Source organism: Pleurodeles waltl, chromosome 4_2 (genome assembly GCF_031143425.1).
Source record: "Pleurodeles waltl isolate 20211129_DDA chromosome 4_2, aPleWal1.hap1.20221129, whole genome shotgun sequence".
NCBI lineage: Eukaryota > Metazoa > Chordata > Amphibia > Caudata > Salamandridae > Pleurodeles > Pleurodeles waltl.
The window spans coordinates 9,125,894-9,151,620 of NC_090443.1; the positions used below are offsets into that span (position 1 = coordinate 9,125,894).

At 47.0% G+C, this 25,727-nt stretch overlaps 1 protein-coding gene across 3 annotated transcripts in view; it reads right to left on the bottom strand.

The window, feature by feature from the left end:
* The window catches only part of LOC138292044 (dehydrogenase/reductase SDR family member 4-like), a 628,908-nt gene that overhangs the window by 98,478 nt on the left and 504,703 nt on the right, over window positions 1-25,727 (bottom strand). For all 3 annotated transcript variants that reach the window (XM_069230381.1, XM_069230383.1, XM_069230382.1), the window contains one exon: window positions 3,673-3,807. In XM_069230381.1, coding sequence (XP_069086482.1) covers window positions 3,673-3,807 — 135 coding nt within the window. The remainder of the gene's footprint in view (window positions 1-3,672; window positions 3,808-25,727) is intronic.

Here is a 25,727-nt window from a genome sequence, read left to right on the forward strand (position 1 = left end):
ACAGTGAAGCATACTGACGAAAACAGTGAAACATACTGACAAAGTAGGCCACAAACCATAAGCACTGGGGTCCAAACTAGCAGGATCCCAGTGACACAGTCAAAACACACTGACAAACAGGCCAAAAATGGAGGTGACCATGCTTGAAAGAGGCTACTTTCTCACACATGTGCTTTTATGTCCTGGTAGTGAAAAACTACCTCAGTCATTTTTTCACTACTGTGAGGCCTACTAGTCTCAAAGGCCAGCATTGGGAATTTTTCAATACACCTTTATGCTGTAATTCTTGATCAGAAAGGAGTAGCTGCATCATGTTTCATATCTTTTAAATGGTAATGATAAATCCTCTTTACTTGTAAGATTGGATTTAACATTACTATTTTAGAAATACCACTTTTAGAAAGTGGGTATTTGTCAGCTCTTACTGCTCTATGTGCCTTGTAGCCTGTCTCCAATACACGTGTGGGGTAGGTGTCAGCTACACTTTGTGCATTCCCTCTAGACAGCCACAAACACAGGATGGGTAGGTGTGACAGAGAGCTCATCTGCATTAATCTGCATTCTGATAGTTCTTCATGGGTGGGGGGACTGACGCTTCGATCTCGATAGGCAGTGTTCTCTGTCCCACACAAAGGGCTGATTACCCCCCCACTGATAGTCTGGAGTCAGGGCTGGGATGAAAGGTGAACCTGTGCACTTCACGGAGCTGCTCTTAAATCACCCCCACTTCAAAGGCAGCGCCCCCCCACCGCCAGCAGCAGCAGCTGCAAAACATTTACCAGAAAACAATAATAAACTGAGTTTATTATTGTTATCTGGTAAAGTGGGGGCACAGGGGTGACGAGCAGTGATGGGGCATGCACAGCACTCTCCCTCACTGTGCATGTATGTTTGGCCGGGTGTTTCAGGTATGCCAAACACACATACGCAGTAGGCTCTCTCCAGCCCAGCAACACAGTTGCTAGGCTGAAGAGAGCATGCACAGGCTTCCAGTCTGCCGGAAGTGCCCTGGCTGGGTGCTCCCAGCCAATCATAACTCTGCTCAGAGCAGTGTCAGGATTGGCTGCAGGGCAGGCTGGGAGCCTGTGCCTGCAGCGACGAGGCAAAGGAGAAGGAAGGCGGAGCGCCTCACGGTGCTCAGGTAAGTGTTTTTAAACAAAAATAATTTAATGTTTATTCCCCGCCCATCCGCACCCCACCCGTGAACCGCGACTGTTGGGTATAAGTACTGGCCCTCTGACCATACCAAGACAGTTTCGCAGACTTTCACACTGAGCTTTGGGGGTTTGGGTCCAGCTGGACTCATTTCCATTTCAACAAAAACAAATTATAATATTAAAAAGAAAACAAATACATGCTTTTATTTTAAATTGGAGATAAGTATCTCATTCCAAGTTTATCAGACATCAAAGCCTAAAAACTCTCTCTCCCTCTCACTTTCTTTCTCTCTCTTTCATTCAATTCTTCCACTCACACACTCACTCAAACGCTTTTGCTCCCACTCACAGACCCACTCAGACACCCACTCAGACCCTCATGCACTCACTCACAGCCCTAGTCAGACCATCACGCACACACTCAGACCCACTCAGACAGTTACGCACCCATCATACACCCACTCAGACCATCACACACACACTCACAGACCCACAGACACCCTGATGCACCCACTCATAGACCTGTCCGCAAGGGCTGGCTGCAGGCCACGCCAAAGGCCATACGTGGCTGCGGCTGTATTTACGTATAGCAATGAAAATGACTATACTTTTAAAAAAACATAGAAATTCACTGAAGAAAACAAAGGTTACAGGGGCATTATAGTTAGTTTCCGAATTTAATCATGCAAAACCATAGAAATTCAGCAGTTATAGTTACAGTTCTTTCAAGTAACTACAACTCGCACCCTAAGGTAACTATAACTCACGCCTTCGCCATGCACAGCTAATTATTCCACATATTATATCATTGATTACATATTCTATGGCATCTTTCATATTCTCACTGCAACATTTGCAATAACTCTATTGATGAGACAACTGTGTCCCTGCAACCTTTGGGTTTCAGTAAATAAATATATGTATATATATATATATATATATATATATATACACACACACACACACACACACACACACACATGCACACCCGCACACACATGCACACCCACACACACACACACATCATCATCTAGGTACATAGATGTGGAGTTACGAATAATAAATCTTTACCAACCTACATGTACCTACCTATTAGATAATTTGGTTATCAATGCTATTCCATCAGTATTAGGATAACATAATATTAAAAACTTGATATTCTGACATCCAATCCAAATGGTGACTTTTGATCTTGGTTTGATACTACTATGGGGGTCATTTTGACCTCGGCGGTCTTTTTTACAGACCGCCGAGGGACCGCCGTGCGGAAGAACGCCAGTGCAGGCGGTTTGCCGCTCGGCCTATTATGACCGTTGGCAGCTCTCCGTCCCTTTATGGACGGAGAGCCGCAAACAGCCATACTGGCGGGCGGCGGGGAAGTGGAGGTTGCTTCACCTCCACCGCCACGCCAACAGAACACCGCCCAGCGAATCACGCCCTGTGATTCGCCGTGGCGGTGTTCTGTTGGCGGTGTGGTGTCGGCGGAGCTGCCCCCATGGCTCCCGTCCCCTCCTGGAGGATCGACGGACCAGGTAAGTCGATCGTCCGTTAGGGCAGGGGGTGGGGGATTGTGTGTTGTGTGCGTGCAGGGGGGTGTGCGTCTGAGTATGTAGAGGGGGTGTGTGAGTGCGTGGGGGTGATGTGTGTTTGGGAATAAGTCTGTGTATGTCGATGGGTATGTCTGTATGGATGTGTGCGTGTATGTTTGAATGTGGGTGTGCCTGTCTGACGGTGTGTGTGGATGTTGGCACGTATGTCGGGGTGTGTGTGTATTGGTGGTGCCTGCATGCGTGTCGTGTGGGTATGGGTGTTGTGATGTTGGGGGTCGGGGTGGGGAGGGGGACCCTGCTACATTTGGGGGGTGGCAGGGGTGGTGGGGGGTGTAGGGGAGGAAGTCGGGGTGGGGGTGGGAGAGTCCCCTATCAGTGCTAGGGAAGGAATTCCCTGGCACTGATAGTGCTTAGTGCCATGGATTTCATGGCGGTTCAAACCACTGGAAATCCACAGCGGTAAGCCGGGTCCAAATACCGCCGGCGGTATAGTGACGGCCGCCGGGCTGGAGACCCAGGTCTCCAGCCCGGCGGTCATCTCCGCCCTGGCAGGCGGAACGGAGAACCGGCGGATGACCATGGCGGTAACCGCCATGGTCATAATTCCACAAGGTAAGACCGCCAGCCTGTTGGCGGTCTTACCGCCGGTTCTCCGCCTTCCGCCAGGGTCGTAATGACCCCCTATGTGTTGTAATGAACACTGGCTGTAAATATACACATGGAATCAGAGAACACAAACAAAAATAACTACCACTGAAGGCGGACAATGTGAATGTTGACCATAGCCAATGATATATTGTATGCCTAAAAGCTAAACATATATTTACCAAAAATACTTCTTTGGTGAAAGCTTCTATTATACATGAAAGACATAGATGTGGACATCATCTGCAGATATAGAATATGAACGTGATAATGCATGGTTGGTTTTCTCAGCTTGCCATCATATCATCAAACATACTCACAACACGGCTGAAGGCTGTCTTGAAGAATCCGGGAACAACACAATTCACTCGAATATTCATCGCTAGCAGTTCAGGTGTCAGTGCTTTGGTGAGGGCGAGGAGGGCTGTCTTGCTCACACAATAGGGACCGAACATCTGGATTATGGAGATGGAAGGCAGAAACAGAAATAATGATTCAGTCTGGAAGAGATCAATACAGTGACAGGACACTTCCACTAATGACTATAGTCCAAAGCAACACACGCTCAACATCTCAATCTATCAACCAGGGCACAAGTTGAGGGTACATGCAGGTACACAGTGTCCACCCACTATGTTCACAGGGTGAACACGATCCACCCTGCAAGAAGTGGGACCCACGGAAATATGCTGAACATGTCCCTGTGTAATTTCCAGACAGCGGGACAGATTTAGCAGCGCCTGCAACTTGTCTGCTCTCATTTCGATTAGCAACGTGCAAGTAGCGAGGGGGCTTTCATGATTCAGACTTATGCTGGAGCCATAACAAAAGCTGAATTACTGTCCTGACTGGGATCTATTTGACCTAAATGCAAATGCAAGCAAGGGAAAACAAAGACACACAGCTTGTTGTTATCACTTCACAAATATTTAAGAGAGGCATACTTTTTACGGTGTTCAGCCCCATATATAAGTGATATGTATGCACTATAAGAATGTCAGAGGTGTTGGTCTGTCCCATTATTTAGACAAATAACAAATTTAAGTACCACTATTTTATTTTATTGCTTTTATAGCATTACTCGTCCCAATGCAGGGTGTCAGAGCGCTTTACGTCAGACTTATATGTTATACATTGAAAATGAATTCTATAAATGTGTTATTAGTGTCCAATATGTGTTACATAAGACAGTGAGGGTTACAAGGTGTAGCAGTCACATTTTCTTCCTAGCTTGCCTTGCTCTTTTAGAAGGATTACAATTTACAAACTGCAAGTAAAATAAGAATGTCTGTGTTGAAAGCAGTAACTCACTTACTACGAGACGTAAAATTTAAATCCGTCATCTACAGATGCTTTGCAGGAGACACATCAATCCTCTACGCTACTTTGATTCAAAACTGGGACTAGAGAATATATAGGTCTCTCCTGCAAATGTGTTACCCTCCAAAGTTATCTTACCATTATTATTGTTCCCTGGGATGTACTGAGCACACAAATATCTCTGCAGCAGGTGCCTTAACCCCATAAGATATTTTAAAATATAGACTTTGCAACCAATCAGGCAGAATAGATTTACTGCTACGTTTCTCCTTGTTGCAAACTTCTTTGTGGCATAGTTAAAAAAAAAATGTATAAATTGAGGATATTGTATTGTGTCAGGATGCATCATGATTTTGGCACAAACCAGACACAAAATCTCAATTGTTAAGTCTCATAATGCACTCAAATGAACTCATGATAAACCTTTGAAACTTGTGTGAAGAGTTAAGATCTAATGTCGCTTCTTGTGATGTCTCTTCCTGTGAGGCCATGGGTTGTGATCTCACTTCCTGTGACGGTGCGATGTTGCATTGTGATGTCAAGCACCATGATGTCACTTGCATACTGCCTAACTTGGCTAGTCCCCCCAACTTCTTTTAGGTCTTGTGCCCTGCTATAAACCTTTACATGAAGAAACAGAGTGAGTGGTGCATGCAGAAGGCTGCAATAAATACAGCTTATCAGTTTGCAAATTAAATGGAAATTGTGATCTAATTATGAATACAAAAGAATGGTTGACTGCAAAAGTGAGGACTTTTCTCTGGGCAAACTATTATTACTGTATACTATACGTGGTGGGTTCTGATTTTGACCATTGGTGACCTGTAGACTCAGATACTACTGCACTCAAACTTGTCAACTAAATTATATCACTAGGACTCACAGTTTTATTGTTTTAATATTTTAATCAGTATTTATCCTTCTGTATTAATTGGCTTGCCTCTTCAGTATTAATCCATATTTATTTTATGAAAAAAATGTAGGTGTAAATTGGAACTTTCCCCTTTTGTTAATCTAAACGTAAACTCACAATTTTTTACCTGTCAGGCCTGAGCACTATAATCTAGTGCTTAATTTGAGCCGATGGTTGATGGTGCTTGCACCGCCACTTTATTGCAAAACCTGCACTTCAGACAGCTGCCACATGGTGGAGCTGTTTGTGTAACTTAGAGATAAGGAGAACAGTTGTTTATTAATTTAATATACAATAATAACAACTAACACCTGCTGTACAAGCTATTCTTACAGCTTTGAGGACTTCGAACAGTATTAATTGTCACACTTAAGGCAGTGTGATGGTTAGTAGTTGTGTAGGTGCTGTCATTGTTAAGTCTACCAATGGCAATGTGGGTGGTGCAAGCTGCACTAGCCACCTTACCAGGGCCCTGGGGCTCATTTTTTTTTAAATTAAGCACTGCTATAAGCAGATTTACATACTACAATAATGCACTAATGTGTAAACCTGAGCATTGTAGCTCAAAGGCAGAAAGGTGTAGAAATGCAGCTGTTTAAGGAAATCTTATCTCTTCTTTTACCTTCTACATGCTGTCAATCTGCACAAACCTTTTTCCATTTTTAAAAGTGAATACAGAAACGGATTACATTTTTTTCTGTCTGAATTTATGTAGTGCTTACTACCCCTGACGAGGTTCATGTGTAAAATAGTAAAAATGGAAAGCTGGGAGCCTTACCTGTCAGAATTATGGGCCTGATTTAGAGTTTGACAGGGAGGGCACGCCACTGTTAATTCGAAGTAGTACCCTCCCCGCCACCTGTAGTTCTGCCTGCCTCATTTAGAGTCTGGTGAAAGTTTAATATGTCTGCAACAGAAATTACTCTCTCTCCACTGCTGACCTAATCTTTTGAAGGTCCTTTGGCGTAATGACCATTTGAGGTTTGGCCATTTGTTCACCCACCCTCTTTAAAGTGCGTGGATAAATAGGCACTTTTACTATTACAAAATGCCATCCAAAACGTGGTGGTAAGTGAAAGTAAAACCATTTTATTGACCCAAAGCAGGGGTTTCTTTCTGAAATACAAAAATGCAAACTACCATGACGTGCAAAGAATATTTGCCATGCTCATTGGTGAAATTTATGTGTATTTGTTGCCTGGGTTGGCCATGGTAGCAAGGCCAATGTGCTACCAGGGATGGTTTCTCCCATTTAAGTCAGTGAACGCTCTGCCATGGGAAGCTCATTGATTCCCCACTTTCAAATGAGGCACCAGAACTATGATGTTGGTAGATTATTTTGGAAGGTATTTTGGAAGACACTATGGGGGCCATTAGGAGTTTGGGGGAAGGAAACATCCGATCGCCAAACTCCAGATGAGGAGACCGCAGCAATGCTGGCAGTCTCCCTACCGGCCCCATTACAACTTTCCCACTGGGCTGACTGGTGGAAAACAATGTTTACACCAGTCAGCCCAGTAAGAAAGGTGCAGCACCATTGTTCCTGGCTTATAGTTGAGCCAGCGGCAATGGTGCTGCACACGCAGTGCACCAGCACCCTTGAATTACGCACTGCCTGCACAGAATGAGCAGTGCAGGGGGGACTCTGTGCCCCCCTGCATTTGTTCTCCGCCAGCTTCTGGATGTAATGGACAGTGAATTCAAAGAAGTTAGATAAAAGTTATCCCATTAAGCACCAATGCCACATAATTTATTGGATCTCAAAGAAGCAATAACATTTATCTCCAAATGAGGTGAGATGTCTGAACTATTTGATCAGTAATAAAGCATAATAATCAATACTGCAAATGAAGGAGAAGCTATGGTACTAAAGGATTCTATCTATTGTGAGAAATGGATGCCAGGCCGTGTGGAGGATTTGAAGACTTACAGCTCACTGGCTGGTGACCATAGTCAGAGGAAGAAGCTTTATAAAAGTCTTGAATTAGAGATGTATTGTCCAAAATAAGGGGATCACATGGACTTTAAGATTTTCCTATAGGAACGGTCACCAAAGAATCTATATTAGTAAGCCAGGAAGGCTATGGGAGACCGGTCTGTGGTTGCTGGGCTACAGGATCATCACTTGTGGAGGTCAATGGGTGGGACTTCCAGGTCATGTGTGGTAGCAGAGCTTTAAAAACAATTCACTTCCATTAAAAAAATGCCTGGCAACTTTCTCTGTTTTTTCAGGTCCTTCCATATTGCTCCCCGGATTACAATTTGGTTGTATTTACTGAAAGGGTGCCTGAAGTCTGACTTGCCTCTAGATTATGGGGGTCATTCTGACCCTGGCGGTCTTGGACCGCCAGGGCGAAGAATGATGGAAGCACCGCCAACAGGCTGGCGGTGCTTCAATCCCCATTCTGACCGTGGCAGTAAAGCCGCGGTCGCCCCGCCGGGGCTGGCGGTTTTCTGCCGTTTTTGCCCCGGCTGGGATAATCCGCCAGGGCAGCGCTGCAAGCAGCACTGCCCTGGGGATTATGACCCCCTTACCGCCAGGAAGAGGCTGGCGGTAAGGGGTGTCCTGGGGCCCCTGGGGGCCCCTGCACTGCCCATGCCACTGGCATGGGCAGTGCAGGGGTCCCCTAACAGGGCCCCAGCCAGCTTAAGCACGACGGGTGCAACTGCACCCGTCGCACGGCCGCAACACCGCCGGCTCCATTCGGAGCCGGCTCCTGTGTTGCGGCCTCATTCCCGCCGGCCCAGCGGGAATGTTGGAATGGGGTCCGCGTTATGGCGGTTTCCGCCTGGCGGAAGGCGGTAGCCGCCCGCCAAGGTTGGAATCACCCCCTATGTTTTGGTATTGTTGCGCTTGTTTTCCTGCTTCCTCCCTGAATTCTGGATTCACTTTACATTCAGGATTCCACCATTCATTACTTGCTTCCTACGATTGTGGTTTAGATTTTCTGTGTCTGCCATTAAGAAGTCATATGCATTTGGTATTCACTTTTGGAAACACTATTGTGAATCACCTAAAGTAGGAGAGACGTGTGGATTAGAAGATCACAACACTCTCCCTGTCTTTCCTCTGTCTCACTCCCATTCCCACTGGGGCTGATGTCTTCTGTCAATCAAGAAAAGTGAATCTTGATGTGTGTAATGACTGGATCACTGGCAGAAAATGTAATATTTGATGAAGAATCATCACAAATTTCCGGTTTGTAGATGTTGCCTAAAAAAAAGTATATTCTGCTGGAAGCTTGATTGTTTCATCAACTGGATGTATTTAAGAACAAATGAGCAAATATGTTTTTACAAGTGATTACAAGGAGAGCAGTATAATACATTCAGAGTAAAATAGGAAGTCTGCAAAATTGTAATAGGATGGGCATTGAGGATACAGAGGAAAACTTGTTGTGCACACTAGATGTACTGCATTCTCTAAATCCTTCACACATTCTAAGAGACTTGAAGTATTGGAGTTTTATTTACTAAGAGAACATGATCTAGGAGTAAGCATTAATTTCCTGATGGAACGTATGGACTACATCCATGACCATAACTGTTTCTGGGCATTAGGCAAATATTTTCTTCAAATGACAGCATGTTTGATGGGCTCTTTAACAGCACTAGCCTATGCAAACATCTTTATACATTACTTTGACAAGTAGCATATGCATAAGAACCCACAGTGGTTAAACAACACTAGGCTTTATCTGAGATTCATAAATGATCTGTCTTTGATATTGTGTGGACTTAGACAAAAATCGGAAGAAAATTTAACTTCATTAAACTCCATACATGATAGAGAAAAATTGACATCTAACCAAACTTTCCATTACCTTGATGTAAGTGTAAACCTAAAGGCTAAGAAAGGGTCAACAATACTGTACACAAAGGAAACTGATAGAAACAACTTACAGCATGCCCAAAGTCATCATCCCAAGGGATCAAGTATTAATTTGCCATGTAGCCAATTGTTTAGAATCAAACACATCTACTCTATTTTATGCAAACTTCTAAAGCTCATGGATCCCCGAAGGCTTCCAGTGCTGTTGAGCTGTAGGATTGCACATAGGCAGACGGGGGGCCAGATGAAGAGGTCTTAAAGTAGGAAAAGAGCCAGGATTTAAGCTGTTTCCTAAACAGTGTTTCAGGCTTCTTAATTCCAAGGGCAGTGAGTTCTAAGGTTTAGGGATGAGATGGGAGAAGGATCTTCCTCCCCATCTGGTTTTATTTAATTTGAGGCACCTTCAGGGGTCAGGCAGAAAAAGATCTTAGTGCCCTGTTAGGGGTGTATAGTACCAATAGTGCCCTAATCAAGGATCGTCCTTTGGAGTGAAGACCTCTATGGGCTATACATAATGATTTGAATGTGATCCTTGCCTGAAGAGGGAGCCAAAGAGGAAGGCTGGGGCATTTTTAGCTGAGGCGTGTTTTGAAACATTGAGTTTAGTCCTTGCAGCCACTTTTTGATAAACCTGGAGTCTTTAGGTTACATATTTTGGGGAACCTACGTGTAGGGAGTTCACATAACTCAGGCGAGAGGGAACCAGGGATTGGAGCACAGTTGTTCTGGAGGAGATGAGTAGTAGATTTAAGATTTTTTGGCGAACTCTAAGGATGCCAAAAGAAGTTGCTGCAAGTTTTTTTGCTAGGGCATCAATAGAGAGGGAACTGTCAACCCACATTCCTAAGCTTTTTAAGGGGGAGAAAAGGATTGGCGAATTGCCCAGTCACTCTGGCCATTCTAGTGAAGGATGAGGGTCAGGTCGATTCCCCAGAATCATCGATTCTGTCTTTGTTTCTCATTTAGCTTAAGACAGCAGACTGACATCCACCTAGCTTAACAGGGAAACAGATGCTGGTATTGTGGTCCTTTTCCAGGTGTAAGAGGAGACAACCAGTTGTGCATTATCAGTATATTAAACAATGGACAGCCCAAATCTCTGAACAATGTCAGTTAGCATGCCTTTTTAAAGATTACCAAGTATTGGGCTGAGCACTGCAGTACCCCATACTTCAGGGAAAGGATGTCAGAGTAATATGTGTTCTCACAGATTTTAAATGTCCTGTCTTTGAAGAAGGAAGTGTGTCACTTAAGGGCTAACCATTTTATTCCAGCTTCACTCATTCTTTGTATAAGTATTTCATGGTCAACCATATCAAAAACCGTACTCAAGTCAAGAAGGATGACCAGATCCTCCCTGGTCCAGCATACTTTTAAACCCCTCGTTACTGTTAAGAGGACTGTTTCTGTGCTATTTTGTGGGCTGAACCTCATCTGTGTGGGATGGAGGGAGTTTTCCTCATGAAATAGGGAAAGACTTTGATTAACATGTTTTTCCAAAACCTTCTCTATAGCCGGAAGCAGTGAGATGAGTTTATAATTCCATGGGCATGAGGGATCAAGACTGTTTAAAAAAAAAAAAAAAACGTTTAACAACAGCATGTTTCCGTGCCAGAGGACCAGTCCAGTAGTGAGCAAGAAAATGAGGTCCAGTAGTGCAGGAAATATATATTTTACTCTTCTAAGGAGTATGTGGGGTGGTGTGAGGTCCAAAGGCTATCCTGATTTCCCTTTGCTAAAAAGCGTTAGGAGTAGGTCACTAGAAATGGGTGGGAAGATTGAAAAGCATTTAGAGGGTGTGTTAGAAAAATGTTTCTCTGAGGTGGAATTGGAGACATTTTCAGTCTGCTGTAATGTGCAGTATATGTCAGATTTTGTTTTTAAAGAACACTGCAAGTTCATTGCACCATGCTACTGTGAAGACTTGGAGATTGGTTCCCGACTTCAGTGTGGTAAGGGTTTTGACAATTTGGAATAGTTCCCTTGGAGAGTTAGCCACCTTGTCAATTTTGGTTTCATAGTACGAAACTTGGTCCTTTTTTAATTCCAAGGTGAAAGTTCCTGATTGCACGTCAGTAGAAATGTTTTCATGTTCCTTATAACATTTCCTCCATTTCCTTTCCAGCTTTTTGCATTCTTTTTTCAAGGATAATAGATGAGCCAACCCAAGGAGAGAATTATTCTTTGTGGCCTTTTTTAATCAAGGTCATTGGAATGATTTCATCAAGAGATTGTTTAATCCAATCTTCAAATGTATTATTGGCAAAGGTAGGGTTGTCACTTAGGCCGGTTTAGTGGAGGCTAAAGAAGGGATCTATTTATCTTGGTTGAGTTTTGACCAGCTACGGTTAATTTCCGTTACTGGATTAGTGCCAATAGGTGATGAATTGTGGTCCAATGTCATGGAATCGGAAAGTTGTCGGTCCATGACATAGGACAGGTTTTCTTAACCATGATATTAGGGACGTTGCTGAAAACTGGATAGAGGAGATTGCCTCCATCGTGAGTGGGGCTTTCTACTTTTTGTGTTAGTCAAAGGGCACTAACGTCATGTAATATGTATGATAACATATTGTTGATTTCATCAAAGTGAACATTAAAATCCCCCTATAAGGTTAGGTTTGTTCTTTCAATAGCTAGAGTAGCAATCAGAGTAGGAAGGGCTTGGGGGACTGTAAACCAGAAACCCTGAAAATAAGCATGTAGGCAACATGTTTACGGAGAAAGAAAGGTTTTCACAGTCGGGATAGGGAGAGGATTGTCCACACATCTATAGGAATCTTATAATATTATAGCTAATTCTCTGCACGTTTTGCTTATACAATCTTTTCCACATTTGTAATAACCTGACTATACGTCAGAAGAAGCAAGAATTCTGACAAAGTTCAAAATAATGGTGCACGAGAGTATAGCGTTTAAGAAGGCACAACAATGGATTAAAACACATTTTCCCAATGCTGAAACCCTCAAAAAAAGAAAGACAGAATAGTATTTGTTAAAAAGTACTCACATCAATGTGAAAGGATTTAAAGAATCATTTTGAAACATTGGATGCTCCACAAGAGTGATTCAGAAATGTGCATATTATTACATGACATGCCAATTTTTCCTCATTTTAGAATTAGGAATATGATGTAATTTGAATAATTACATCATACCAACAGAACCTGGAGCATACACTAACCAAAACCACAGACTATGGTGAAATATTTTTTACAGAGAGTGAACAGAATTTTATTTACATTGTGAGAAATACCACAAAAAGAGCATCAACTGAATGAAAGGTGTGTGAGATAAAATATCTATCAAATGTATGTAAAACATTGCTTGCAATGTGTCTAACTGCTTAACACTATCATTAACACAAAGCATGGAGGTTAGTATATCAACTAACTGACATCAGGCTGAGGAAAGAATATCCACAAAGGAAGTCTTTATTTTTTGATTGACAGTTTTTTTAATGTTCTCATCTACTTTTTAATAATGAAAAATCTTGGTTTTTAATACTGTCACACATAGACACTAAAGTCTGTCAATCTGTATCCTATATGTAATAAACTCATGACACAAGAGAGGCCACAATGGGGATCTATAGTGTGTTTTATAAGTTAGCGTTTACTTTACTAACAAGACTGATAGTTAAACACAATGAAAGGAAGTGGTGTTTTTGGTGTAGGAATGTCAGTTTCACCAAAGGTCATCTAATTACCTCTTGTTGGATACTATGAAGTGGCATGCATGGAAGACTTAACTGGTAGAAAAGCACTGGACAATGTTGTGTTGGTTTGTTTGGTGTTTTGTGGTAGATCGGAGAGCGAGAGGAGAGAGGTCACAGGATTGTGAGTATGCACTCCATAAAGAGTTGGAAAGCAGACACGAAGTTCATAGTTGGGCAAGACATTTGTTCAGATATATTCTGATAAGAATGGTCCCTGTGAGCATTGAGTAGTAAACTTAAGGCTTATTGCAGTCTGTATTGATTTTTCTAGTTCTACTGATATCAGTGACAGCATAAAATGTATACACAACATAGAATGTGGCTTGAACTTAGATCCACTTTATAGTTTAAGCAGGGTAAGGCCTAGGTATGGGACACACTTGTTGAGACCTGATTATGTAAATGTTGAGATGCGTTTTTGGCTCATTAAGGCATTTTTGATTTTTTTTTATGTTGTGACTATGCTTTGGAGATTAAATAGGATGTGCATAAGATATGAGGTAAAAATTTGTTGAGAGTTACTTGTGTCAATTTAGCTTACCCTTCACTACGAAACACCATGCATGGCTCAACGTTGTGATTAATATGGATACTCTGTACATATATGGCTGTTAATTTCTATGTACATGTTCGTTACTTCCATCTCATGGTTAGACTGAACAGGAAAGATTTGGTGCACATTTCATCAATGATCACTTTACAGTGAGCTGGCTACTTCATGATCAAGTTTTTTTTACAGAGTTGAAGAGATTAGTATGGAGATTTAGGTCTTCATTATGACCCTGGCCGTCACAAGACCGCCATGGGCATGGTCACGGCCGGACTGCTGCCAAAGTGGTGGTCCAACCGCGACACTATGACCGTGGCGGAGCCGCAACGGGCCAACCGCCGACACCGCCAGGCTGCTGCCAGCTTGCAGCCTGACGGTCCCGGCAGTTGTAATCCAACATGGCAGAGCTGCAAGCAGCGCTGCCCTGGGGATTACGAGTCCCCATCTGCCAGCCTGTCCATGGAGGTTAACAATGCCATGGAAAGGCTGGTGGAATGGGGGACTCTTGGGGCCCCTGGGGGCCCCTGCATTGCCCACACACTTGGCATGGGCAGTGCAGAGGCCCCAATGCACAGTCCCATCGCGCAAACCGAGTGCGCGACAGGTGCTGCTGCACCACCGGTCCGCCACATTGCAGACGGCTCTATTAGGAGCCGGCTGCAATGTTAAGGCCCTGTTCACCGCAGAGCTGATGGGAGGAAACTCTGTTTCCACCTGCCGGCCCTGCAGTGAACTCGTAATAGGGCTGGCTGGGTTCAGGCCGCACAGGCAGCCTGATGGCGGAAAGGGGCCGCCCGCCAAACTCAGAATGAGGCCAATGATGTTCATATAAATTTTTTATTGAACCGTTTTTGCAGGCATTATGATATGCCTGTATGGAAAGCTGTGCTCACATGGTTTCCTATGGTTCTGGTTTCCAAATGTTTTAAGAATTTTGATTGAGAAAGTACAACCACATGAAAGGCATTAGCAATAGACTCATGTTATTGGTGAAAATCAATTCAGGTTAATCAACAAACATGAAAAACTGTTATTGATTCATGAATAAATGAATAAGGAACTTGAAGTATAAATTTTTATAATTTCATTAAAGAGCCTACTACTCTTTGACCTTCAGATATATAGGAGGGCAAGCTAAACAATATATATATGTATATGTATATAAGTATATATATATATATTGCGAAACAATTGTTTCTGAAAAGTGGCACGCTCTGAGTGCCGGTGCCAGCATAGGGTTGAGACCAGGACCCTCGAAAAAAAAGCCAACAAGAATTGCTGCACTCCCAGAGTTAAAGATGAGCAGATTCAGTTAATTCACAGAGCAGCACTTCAAACACCACTATGCGTTTCAACAATTTGTCTTCATCAGGTGGTTTCAGTTTGTAGGCACACATGGTTCACTTTACCTGCTTTATAGAGACACAGGGGCATTCTGGGAGTTATAGTTCAAAGTGCCACTTTCAGAGTCCTTCTTTAAATGTAGCTGATCAATGTTTGCATTCTGCTTATTTCACAAGTAAACAAACTATGAGAAACTATAACAGTCTCTGTGTGGTTTATGCTCAGTGCTCTTATACTCGTACTTCCATTAATAAAGACGACATTCACATAGAGTTAATTCATTAGCAGAACGTGTGTTTAAACATTTCAGTAAAGCCTTCTCTGCAGACACACTGTTAAAAATAAATCTATCCAGAATAAATCTTTGCCAGCCCCTTTGACCTCTGTTTCTGTGACACTTACAATTGTGATTTACTGCATTGCCTCCGGCCCTTTTCCCCTGAATAGTTATTCAGTTAGGGCTGCATTGGTGTTGTGGCATGATAATTGTAGGACCTCAACTCTCCTTGAAGGATGCCCCACTGAAATCAGGATGACGCAAGGCGCATTTGAAGTTTTCATATTTATCCATCTCCAAGTGTATAGTACACACGCAGGAATTTTGTATTTCCTCACCAGCTGCGGCTGCGTCATTCGGGTTTAGCATGCAGTGAAAAATTTTTCACTGCAATGCATGCTGTGCCACATTTCTGGCAGCACAAGGAGTTCGTCTTGCAGAGATGACATCTTTTTGGTCCTCAGACTTCAGGGAACAGGAGGCAAGCTCTATCCTAGCCCTTGGAGAGCACTTTTCAGCACAGCCAGAGAGCAGCAAGACAGCAGGACAACAACAAGGTGGCAGTCCTTCACAGAAAGCAGTCAGGTGAGTACTTTAGGCAGCCAGGCAGTTCTTCTTGGCAGGTTGCAGGTTCTGGTTCAGGTTTCTTCTCCAGGAAGTGTCTGAGTTGGTAGGGGCAGAGGCCCTGTTTAAATACCCAAATGTGCCTTTGAAGTGGGGGAGACTTCAAAGAGTGGCTTAGAAGTGCACAAGGTCCCCTTTCAGTTCAATCCTGTCTACCAAGGCCCCAGTAGGGGGTGTTGCAGTCCTTTGTGTGAGGGCAGGCTGCTGTCCTTTGACATGTAAGTGTCAGGCCCTCCACCCCCCTAGCCCAGGAAGACCCATTCAAAATGCAGATGTATGCAAGTGAGGCTGAGCATCCTGTGTTTGGGGTTTGTCTGAGTGAATGCACAAGGGAGCTGTCAACTGAACCCAGCCGACGTGGAGTGTGAGGCACAGAAGAATTTAAGTGCAGAGAAAAGTGGCATTTCTAAAATCCTAATATTAAATCCAACTTCACCAGTCAGCAGGATTTTGTATTATCATTCTGGCCATACTAAATATGACCTTCCTACTCCTTTCAGATCAGCAGCTACCACTCAAACAGTTTATGAGGGTAGCCCCAATGTTAGCCTATGAAAGGAGCAGGCCTCACAGCAGTATAAAAACGAATTTAGAAGTTTTACACTACCAGGGCATGTAAACTATATAGGTACATGTCCTGCCTTTTGCCTACATAGCCCCCTGCCCGATGGGTTACCTAGAGCCTACCTTATGGGCGACTTCTATGTAGAAAAAGGGGCATTTTAGGCTTGGCAAGTACTTTTATATGCCAAGGCGATTTGGCAGTGAAACTGCACACACAGGCTTTGCAATGGCAGGCCTGGGACATGGTTAAAGAGCTACTTAAGTGGGTGGCACAATCAGTGCTGCAGGCCCACTAGTAGCATTTAATCTTCAGGCTCTGGGCACATATAGTGCACCTTACTAGGGACTTATAAGTAAATGAAATAATCCAATTGGGTATGATCCAATGTCATCATGTTTAAAGGAATAGAGCATATGCATTTTAGCACTGGTTAGCAGTGGTAAAGTGCCTAGAGTCCTAAAACCAGCAAAAACAGTATCCAAAAAGTGGAGGGAAGCAGGTAAAAAGTTAGGGGTGACCAGCCTAAGGCTGTCAGGTCTAACAGAGTGCTACTTTACTACTACTCCCTGTAAGCATAAGTGGTTATGTGCATTGGTTCCATAGTATCTAAATTCATCATGTGGATAACCTGAAAATCTGGCTAGGATTCTATCTTCCACAAACTACATTGGACCCCTCTTTTCTACTCCATGCTGGGGATAATTTATGAGCCTAAACTGTACAGACCATGGTCCACTAATTGCAACTTGCTGAGCCTCTGGCAGTTGCAAAACCCTCCTGAGTACTGAGAATCCTCTGCCCCATTCTTCTTCCCCTTGCATGGAATTAGCCGTCATGTATACTTACCCTCATCAATTGTCAGCTGTCAGCTTCCTATGTATGCACAACGTGCTCCCCTTGCTATGCTATAAACTTGAGAGATGTTGAGCAAAAAAAGAGAGATGGGTGCTATAGAGCTGAAACTGAGCTAATGTTACATTGTGTTCCACATGACTGCGTTTTCTCACGTCTTGTTGGATTGTTGCAGAGATTATGTCCATTAACTGTCCACAAGCAGTACTTGGTAGGTTGCAGTGGTCTTCTAACACCATAGATTATTTCTACACTGTGAGGCCCAAGATTTGAACTGTGGCCCCTTTGAAAGCCTGAGGACTGAGCTTTTCATCAACTGTAAAGTAGGACAGCCATTCAACATTTGGTGCTGGGTTGTATTCCTAAAATAGAAAGGAAACAGGTGTTGTGAATTTGATTTCATGTTTAAGAAATATGCTTCTATTATTGATTTAGCTGATACAGCTTAGTGGTAATTAAGTTAAGTGGTGTTAATGACAAACCTAGCACAGCTAACTAAAGAGTGGGTGTAATTGTGGAGATACGTCATACAAGGCTGTGAAAAGTTTAAAGTTTAAAGCAAGAAGTACTATTTAGACAATGGTGAACTTTGTACAGGGAACTTCTCCTTCCAGATTCCTATTTTTGCTTTGTTTACTTGGGCAGGTTGTGTCTTGGGCTTAAAAAATAAATGTAAGGGTGTGCATTAGTGGAAGCTGAAACAGTAACGACCCAGCATAGCTGATCATTTATTGGAGGCTGCCATGCCAAAATTATGGGACAGAGGGCCAGGAGCATGAGGCTCTATTTTCGGGCAAGATCAAGTGCCCTCTCATATACTCCATTAACTCTGCCACCAGGAGTTACTGATACCTGGAGTACCAGTAACCTGGGCAGAGCTTGCTGAAAATGGCACTATAAGGTGAACCTTGAGGTTCCACAAAGACATGAGGAAATATTGGAGGGCTTCTGCCTCCAAACCCCTGCTAACTCCTCATTTTACACCAGTTTCCATCTGAAAGATTTATTTTGCTTAGAGTGGATGACATCTGGGAGAAAGAGACTGAATCCACAGTATATCCACACTTAGAAGCTCCAATTTAATTTTGTGGGATCCACCATGAGGCTTGCCCATCTTTTGCTATTTTCTGGGTACATTTGTGGGCTTTGGACCAGGGTGGGACCAAAAGGAAGGCAGCAAAAGCAATTGTGTTTATAGAGGCCCAAAAACACCTATTCTCACTGAAAGTTATAATAGCAAAGGAAAAAAATAACTGTAGCAAGGGCCAAAATGAGACAAGTAGAACTGTGGCTATTGATCCCTGTTAATAAAGATACTCCTTCCCACTACTCTCCGATTTGATTTTTCAGCAGACAGTAGAATTAGACCAATGGACCAAGGCGGTTGAAAATCCTGAGACATATAGGTGGTCATTACAACCCTGGCGGTCGGTGTTAAAGCGGCGGTAAGACCGCCAACAGGCCGGCGGTAAACGTTTTTTGCAATTACGACCGTGGCAGAAACCGCCAACAAAGACAGCCACTTTAACACTCCGACCACCACGGCGGTACAAACAAACAGTGCGGCGGTCACCGCCAACAGACAGGCGGGAGACAAAGTACCGCCCACAGTGTCACAACCTACCAATCCGTCACCTTTTCCGGGGCGTATTCACCGTGGATAAAAACACGGCGGAAACAGGATTCCGAAGGGAAAACGCTCACCTCTACACACACCATGAGGAACGAGGACACCATGGACCCGGAACTCCAAATTCTCCCTGCGATAGTCTTCCTGCTCCTCTACCAGGAGCACGAATGCCGGCGGCGAAGACCACAGTGAGTACTGCACCTACGACACAGGGGAGGGAAAAAACAGGGACACACACATGCAACACGCAACACCCCCACCCTCACCCACGACAACACACACACTAATACATATTGATACATCACAGTTACACCCCCCAATCCCCCCGGAAGAATGCAAAGACCAAAGAAAATGAGTGTAACTATTGTAATATATTAAAAGCAAGTAGGCAAAAATATATATATACACCATTAACAAAATATACACCAAGCATAGTAGTTCAGGTAGTGCTCCAATTAAGTCAGTGGAACACTGGGCCCACATGGTATGGGCGAGGCCCACACAAGATCCCCGACCATGACGGAGAGAACACTGCAGGGGCATCAGAGAGCAACAAAACAGGCACCTCAGGGGGAGGGAAAGGGGGAGCACCTCAGCCGCTTGAGTGCCCGACGCCAAATCCACGAGGCGGCCACATGTCCACTGTTCAATCCTGGGAAGTGCAAAGCCACAGTCTCTCAAGTTTCTACAGTGGGTGGGTTGCCCACTGCCATATCCTGGGGAGTGCAAAGCCACAGTCTCTCAAGTCTCTACAGCGGGTGGGTTGCCTACTGTTCCATCCTGGGGAGTGCAAAGCCACAGTCTCTCAAGTCTCTACAGTGGGTGGGTTGCCCACTGTTCCATCCTGGGGAGTGCAAAGCCACAGTCTCTCAAGTCTCTACAGTGGGTGGGTTGCCCACTGTTCAATCCTGGGGAGTGCAAAGCCACAGTCTCTCAAGTCTCTACAGTGGGTGGGTTGCCCACTGTTCCATCCTGGGGAGTGCAAAGCCACAGTCTCTCAAGTCTCTACAGTGGGTGGGTTGCCCACTGTTCCATCCTGGGGAGTGCAAAGCCACAGCCTCTCAAGTGGATAACAGTCTCCACTGATTCTGGAGGGGGCATGGTGCCCAGAGTGCTTTATCCTGCTAAGGACAGAGGTAGTGGATGGATCTCTCCACTGGTTCTGGAGGGGGCATGGTGCCCAGAATGCTTCATTCTGCCCATGACGGACTCAGTAGCGTCAGTGCCCATGGCGCTCATGGGCCAGCGTTGCTTGAGACGGCGGTGCCCAGTTCAGCGGTGCTTGAGACGGCGGTGCTCAGTTCAGCGGTGCTTGAGACGGCGGTGCCCTGTTCAGCGGTGCTTGAGACGGCGGTGCCCAGTTCAGCGGTGCTTGAGACGGCGGTGCCCAGTTCAGTGGTGCTTGAGACGGCGGTGCCCAGTTCAGCGGTGCTTGAGACGGCGGTGCCCAGTTCAGCGGTGCTTGAGATGGCGGTGCCCTGTTCAGCGGTGCTTGGAGCGGCGGGCTCCTTTGCAGTGACTCAGCTGCTGGCGGTCCTTCATGACCCAGCGGGGCTTGTGCTGGTGGTCCTCCCTGGCCCAGCGGGGCTTGTGCTGGCGGTCCTCTCTGGCCCAGCGGGGCTTGTGCTGGCGGTCCTCTCTAGCCCAGCGGGGCTTGTGCTGGCCGTCCTCTCTAGCCCAGCGGGGCTTGTGTTGGCGGTCCTTCATGGCCCAGCGGGGCTTGTGCTGGCGGTCCTCTCTGGCACAGCGGGGCTTGTGCTGGCGGTCCTCTCTGGCACAGCGGGGCTTGTGCTGGTGGTCCTCTCTAGCCCAGCGGGGCATGTGCTGGCGGTCCTTCATGGCCCAGCGGGGCTTGTGCTGGCGGTCCTCTCTGTCCCAGCGGGGCTTGTTCTGGCTGTCCTCTCTGGCCCAGCGGGGATGATGGCGGTCGCCTCCTGGGCAGCTTGGCTGGTGGCGGGGGCCTCCTGGGAAGCAGGGCTGGTGCTGACGGTGGCCTCCTGGGCAGCTGGGCTGGTGGCAGTGGACTCCTGGGCAGCAGGGCTGGTGCTGGCAGTGGCCTCCTGGGCAGCAGGGCTGGTGGCCTCCTCTGCAGCACGGCTGCTGCTGGCGGTGGCCTCCTGGGCAGCTGGGCTGGTGCTGGCGGTGGCCTCCTGGGCAGCTGGGCTGGTGCTGGCAGTGGGCTCCTGGGCAGAAGGGCGGGTGCTGGCGGTGGCCTCCTGGGCAGCTGGGCTGGTGGCGGTGGCCTCCTGGGCAGCAGGGCTGGTGCTGGTGGTGGCCTCCTGGGCAGCAGGGCTGGTGGCCTCCTGGGCAGCAGGGCTGGTGCTGGCGGTGGCCTCCTGGGCAGCTGGGCTGGTGCTGGCAGTGGCCTCCTGGGCAGCTGGGCTGGTGCTGGCGGTGGGCTCCTGGGCAGCGGGGATGATGGCGGTGGCCTCCTGGGCAGCAGGGTTGGTGCTGGCGGTGGCCTCCTGGCAGCTGGGCTGGTGCTGGCGGTGGGCTACTGGGCAGCGGGGATGAGGGCGGTCTTCTCCGCCGTGCTGCTCTTCCCAGACTTGCTGAGTTTCTTGTGGGCCTTCCCCACCTTGGAAGGTGTCGCAGGTGACTCCACACTCCCACCTGTACCCCTGGGAGCGTCTTTGGTGGCTGTAGTCTTCCTCTCTCTCCCACCGGCCACTGGCCAACTTCTGATGCTTCACAGGTAGGGGACTGTCTGTGCTGTGGCTCCGTGCCACATTGGCTGCCCTGGTGGCCGGTGCACTCCAGATTCCGGTGACTACAGGCACCACTGGTCCCGGAGATGTTGTGGCTGAGGTGCTAGTTCAGGACCTAGGAAACGGACTGGGTGGGGGAGGTGTGGGAAAGAGGTCAAGGTTGGACAGGAAAAGTTTTTGGGAGACACTGGGACGGGTAGCTGGAGCGGGTTTAGGAGTGGAAGAAGAGGTTGTGGTTGTAGGAGGTGTTCGTTTGCTGACTTTTGGTGAAGGTGCATGCGCTGGAGGCTGTCGTGAGGTGAATGGCTGTTGGGTGGGTGTGTGCCTGCGTTTGTGTATCTTGGGAGGGGACATCATAGACATACTGGGAGAGGACACAGGGGACGTGTGAATGGTAGTGGGGGTGGTGATTGCACGTGAGCGGGGTGTCGTGGTGGGTGTGCTGGCGATGGATGTAGTGGTTGTAGAGGTAGTGCATGAAGGTGTGAGTGTAGACGAGACTGGGAGGGAGGAGGGAGACAAGGAGGAGAGGGACACAGTGGAGGCAGTGGATGTTGGTGTGTCTGCATGTGTGTGATGCTTGCGTGAGTTCCTGTGGGATGTGTGGTGCTTATGTTTGCCTGAGCTTCCCCTGTGTGTTGACGTGTGTGCATGCTGGTCTAGAGGTGTGCTTGGGATAGGCTGGGGTACAGGGGATTGGGTCTGGGTGGAGGAAGTTGGAGGGGGAGGCTAGACACAGGGACAATGGCTGCCATCAGTGCTAAGGCCAGAGTCTGAAAAGCTTGCTGAAGGGCCTCCTGACCAGAATGAATGCTGTCCAGGAATGCATTTGTTTGTTGCACCTGCCTTTCTACACCCTGGACTGCATTCAAAATGGTACACTGCCCAACAGTGAGGGACCTGAGGAGGTCAATGGCCTCCTCACTGAGGGCAGCAGGGGTGACTGGGGCAGGGCCTGAGGTGCCTGGGGCAAAGGTGATGCCCACCCTCCCGGGTGAGCGGGCACGGGGCAAAGTCTGAGGGGCTGGTGGGAGGGCGGTGCTGGAAGGGGGGGTGGCGGCTGTACCTGTAGATGGGGGGGCACAGATGTTGCTGCCACCACAAGGGAGCTCCCATCAGAGGACGAGTCTGTGTCACTGGTCTCAGCTCCTGTCCCCGCTGTGGAGCTTCCCTCGCCCTCCGTCCCACTGGTGAAGTCCAAGTCCGTAGTGTGTCCCTCCATGGCCATGTAGGATGCAGCGCCCTCATGCTCCGGTGCCACTGCTCCTCCGCCTGATGATGCTAATGCACACAAGAACAGGGAGACCACAAAAAGGGGGGGGGATGACAGAAGAAAGACATGTTGAGTGCATGCATTACCGCTACCGTTGGCAGACACGACAGACACAGAAGCCCCCTGCACTACGCCACGCTCTTGGGCTCCACTGCTCAATTCCTGTGAAATGGCCTACTTGGCTATGGACGACATCTGCACACATGGATGACACAGGGGCATGACTAGGTGTACTTGGCACTCTACAGAGGTGTGGTGTGGTGTGGTGCCACATGGCCTGCCTTACAGAGGGACATTGCCTACGGAACTCGCCCTGGCCTAGGGAAACCTACAGCCCACCTCCCCCACCCAGACCCCTCCACTGCGCGCAAAATCAGCAGAATGAGAGTGTACTCACCCCGGTCATGGTGCAACAGGCACCCCTCCCACGTTGGGAGGCCATACCCAGCTGAGCCTCTGCCGTCTTCTTGCTCCAGCGGCGAATGTCCTCCCATCTTTTCCGGTAGTGGGTGCTCTGTCGGTGGTAGACACCCAGGGTCCGGACGTCTTTTGCGATGGCACGCCAAATATATTTTTTCTGGTGGGCGCTGACCTACATGATTTGTACAGGGGGAAGCGAAAATTATTTGCAACTGCACCGTTACAGTCATTGGCCATCATCCCTACCCTTGCCATGTGGCACATGCACTCACCGTCGTTTCATGCACGCCTGCATCTCCCCCCCCATCTTTCATCCACCCCACTCCACACAGGCATAGCCCATACAGCATGCTCCCAGTGTACTTACCTGTTTGTCTGGAGGACCGTAGAGTAGCGTGTACTAGGGGAGGACCCCATCCACGAGTTTCTCCAACTCCTCCAATGTGAAGGCAGGGTCCCTTTCCCCAGACACTCGAGCCATTGTCTCTTCCAGACCGAGGTCACAGCAGCACTTGCAGTGTAGGTCCTCTCCTGTCGAAGATCAGGTATCTAGTGATTGAAGTGATATAAAATGGCGGTCACGTCCGCGGCGGTGCGTACCGTCACCGCCGGCGTACATCGTCATTGGCTCCTGGGACCCATAGGGTCCAATGTTAACCACTGCAGCATTGCGCTGCGGTCTTCGACCGCCTAGCGCAACAGTGTACAACGCCAACGCAGTTACCTCACATCCCATTGTCCCACTTTAGAGGTCAGGCAGACGCCATTTCTGGGGCCCACATGGCCTCATTTTCAACTGCGTCACACATACCTAGGCCTAGACTCAACACACATACAGGCCACTTTTTAGATTTTGATTGGTGTTCTGTGTAAGCTGTGGGTACGTACCTCTGAGTTGTTTGACTCTGTGCTCGCTGTTGTCCTTCATAGGCACTGTCCGCTGGGACATGTGAGTAGATGGCGGCATCCTCCGGTGTACCGACCGCTGGTGGACCTGTCGACAATGGAGGAAAGACAGATGATCATCACATACAGGCTTAACCATGCTACAATCCAGGAACTGTGTACCGAGTTGGAGCCAGACCTGATGTCAACTATCCGCCATCCCACAGGAATCCCCCCTCAAGTGCAGGTGCTGTCAGTACTCCATTTCCTTGCAAGTGGGTCATTTCAAACAACAGTGGCCATAGCATCAGGGATGTCCCAGCCTATGTTTTCCAACGTGTTGTCCAGAGTGTTGTCTGCCCTGCTGAAACACATGCGGAGCTACATCGTTTTCCCTCAAGTGGAGGATTTGCCTACAGTGAAAGGTGATTTCTATGCCCTGGGACATATCCCCAACATCAAAGGTGCCATTGATGGGACACATGTGGCTTTGGTCCCACCCCCCCACAGGAGTGAACAGGTGTACAGAAACCGGAAGAGTTATCATTCGATGAATGTACAGATGGTATGTTTGGCCGACCAGTACATCTCCCATGTGAATGCCAAGTTCCCTGGCTCAGTGCATGACGCCTACATCCTGCGGAATAGCAGCATCCCTTATGTGATGGGGCAACTCCAGAGGCACTGTGTGTGGCTATTAGGTGAGCATCTGGAAGCAAGACAGTGGGAATGGTTGCCTGGGTCTGGGGTTATCCCTCCAGGTTAGTGTGTGTCTAACAGTTGTCCCTCGCCATTTGCAGGTGACTCTGGTTACCCCAACCTGTCATGGCTACTGACCCCAGTCAGAAATCCCAGGACAAGGGCAGAGGAACGCTACAATGAGGCCCCTGGGTGAACTAGGAGGGTGATCGAGAGGACTTTCGGCCTCCTGAAGGCCAGGTTCAGGTGCCTCCATATGACAGGTGGATCCCTATTCTACTCACCAAAGAAGGTGTGCCAGATCATCGTGGCCTGCTGTATGCTTCACAACTTGGCCTTGCGACAACAGGTGCCTTTTCTGCAGGAGGATGGTAAGATGGCGGTGTTGTAGCAGCTGTGGAGCCTGTGGACAGTGAAGACGAGGAAGCAGAAGAAGAAGACATGGACAACAGGGACTCAGTGATCCAGCAATATTTCCAGTGAAACACAGGTAAGAATACAAACCTGTCTACTACATGTACTTTAACACAACTACCTCTCTACTGTCTGTCGTTTTCACCCAGTGTATGGTCACTGAGTTGTCACTTTCCCTTATGATTTCACAGATGTGGGTCCTACAGTGTGACATCTGCTTTGTTTCCTCATGGACTAGAGCTGCGTTACATAGGTATGTTGACATTACATTTGAAAGAGCATTTTGACACTGTAATTGCTAATTCACTATTTCAAAATCACAGACTGACTCCAGATTGTTTTGTGCTTTAA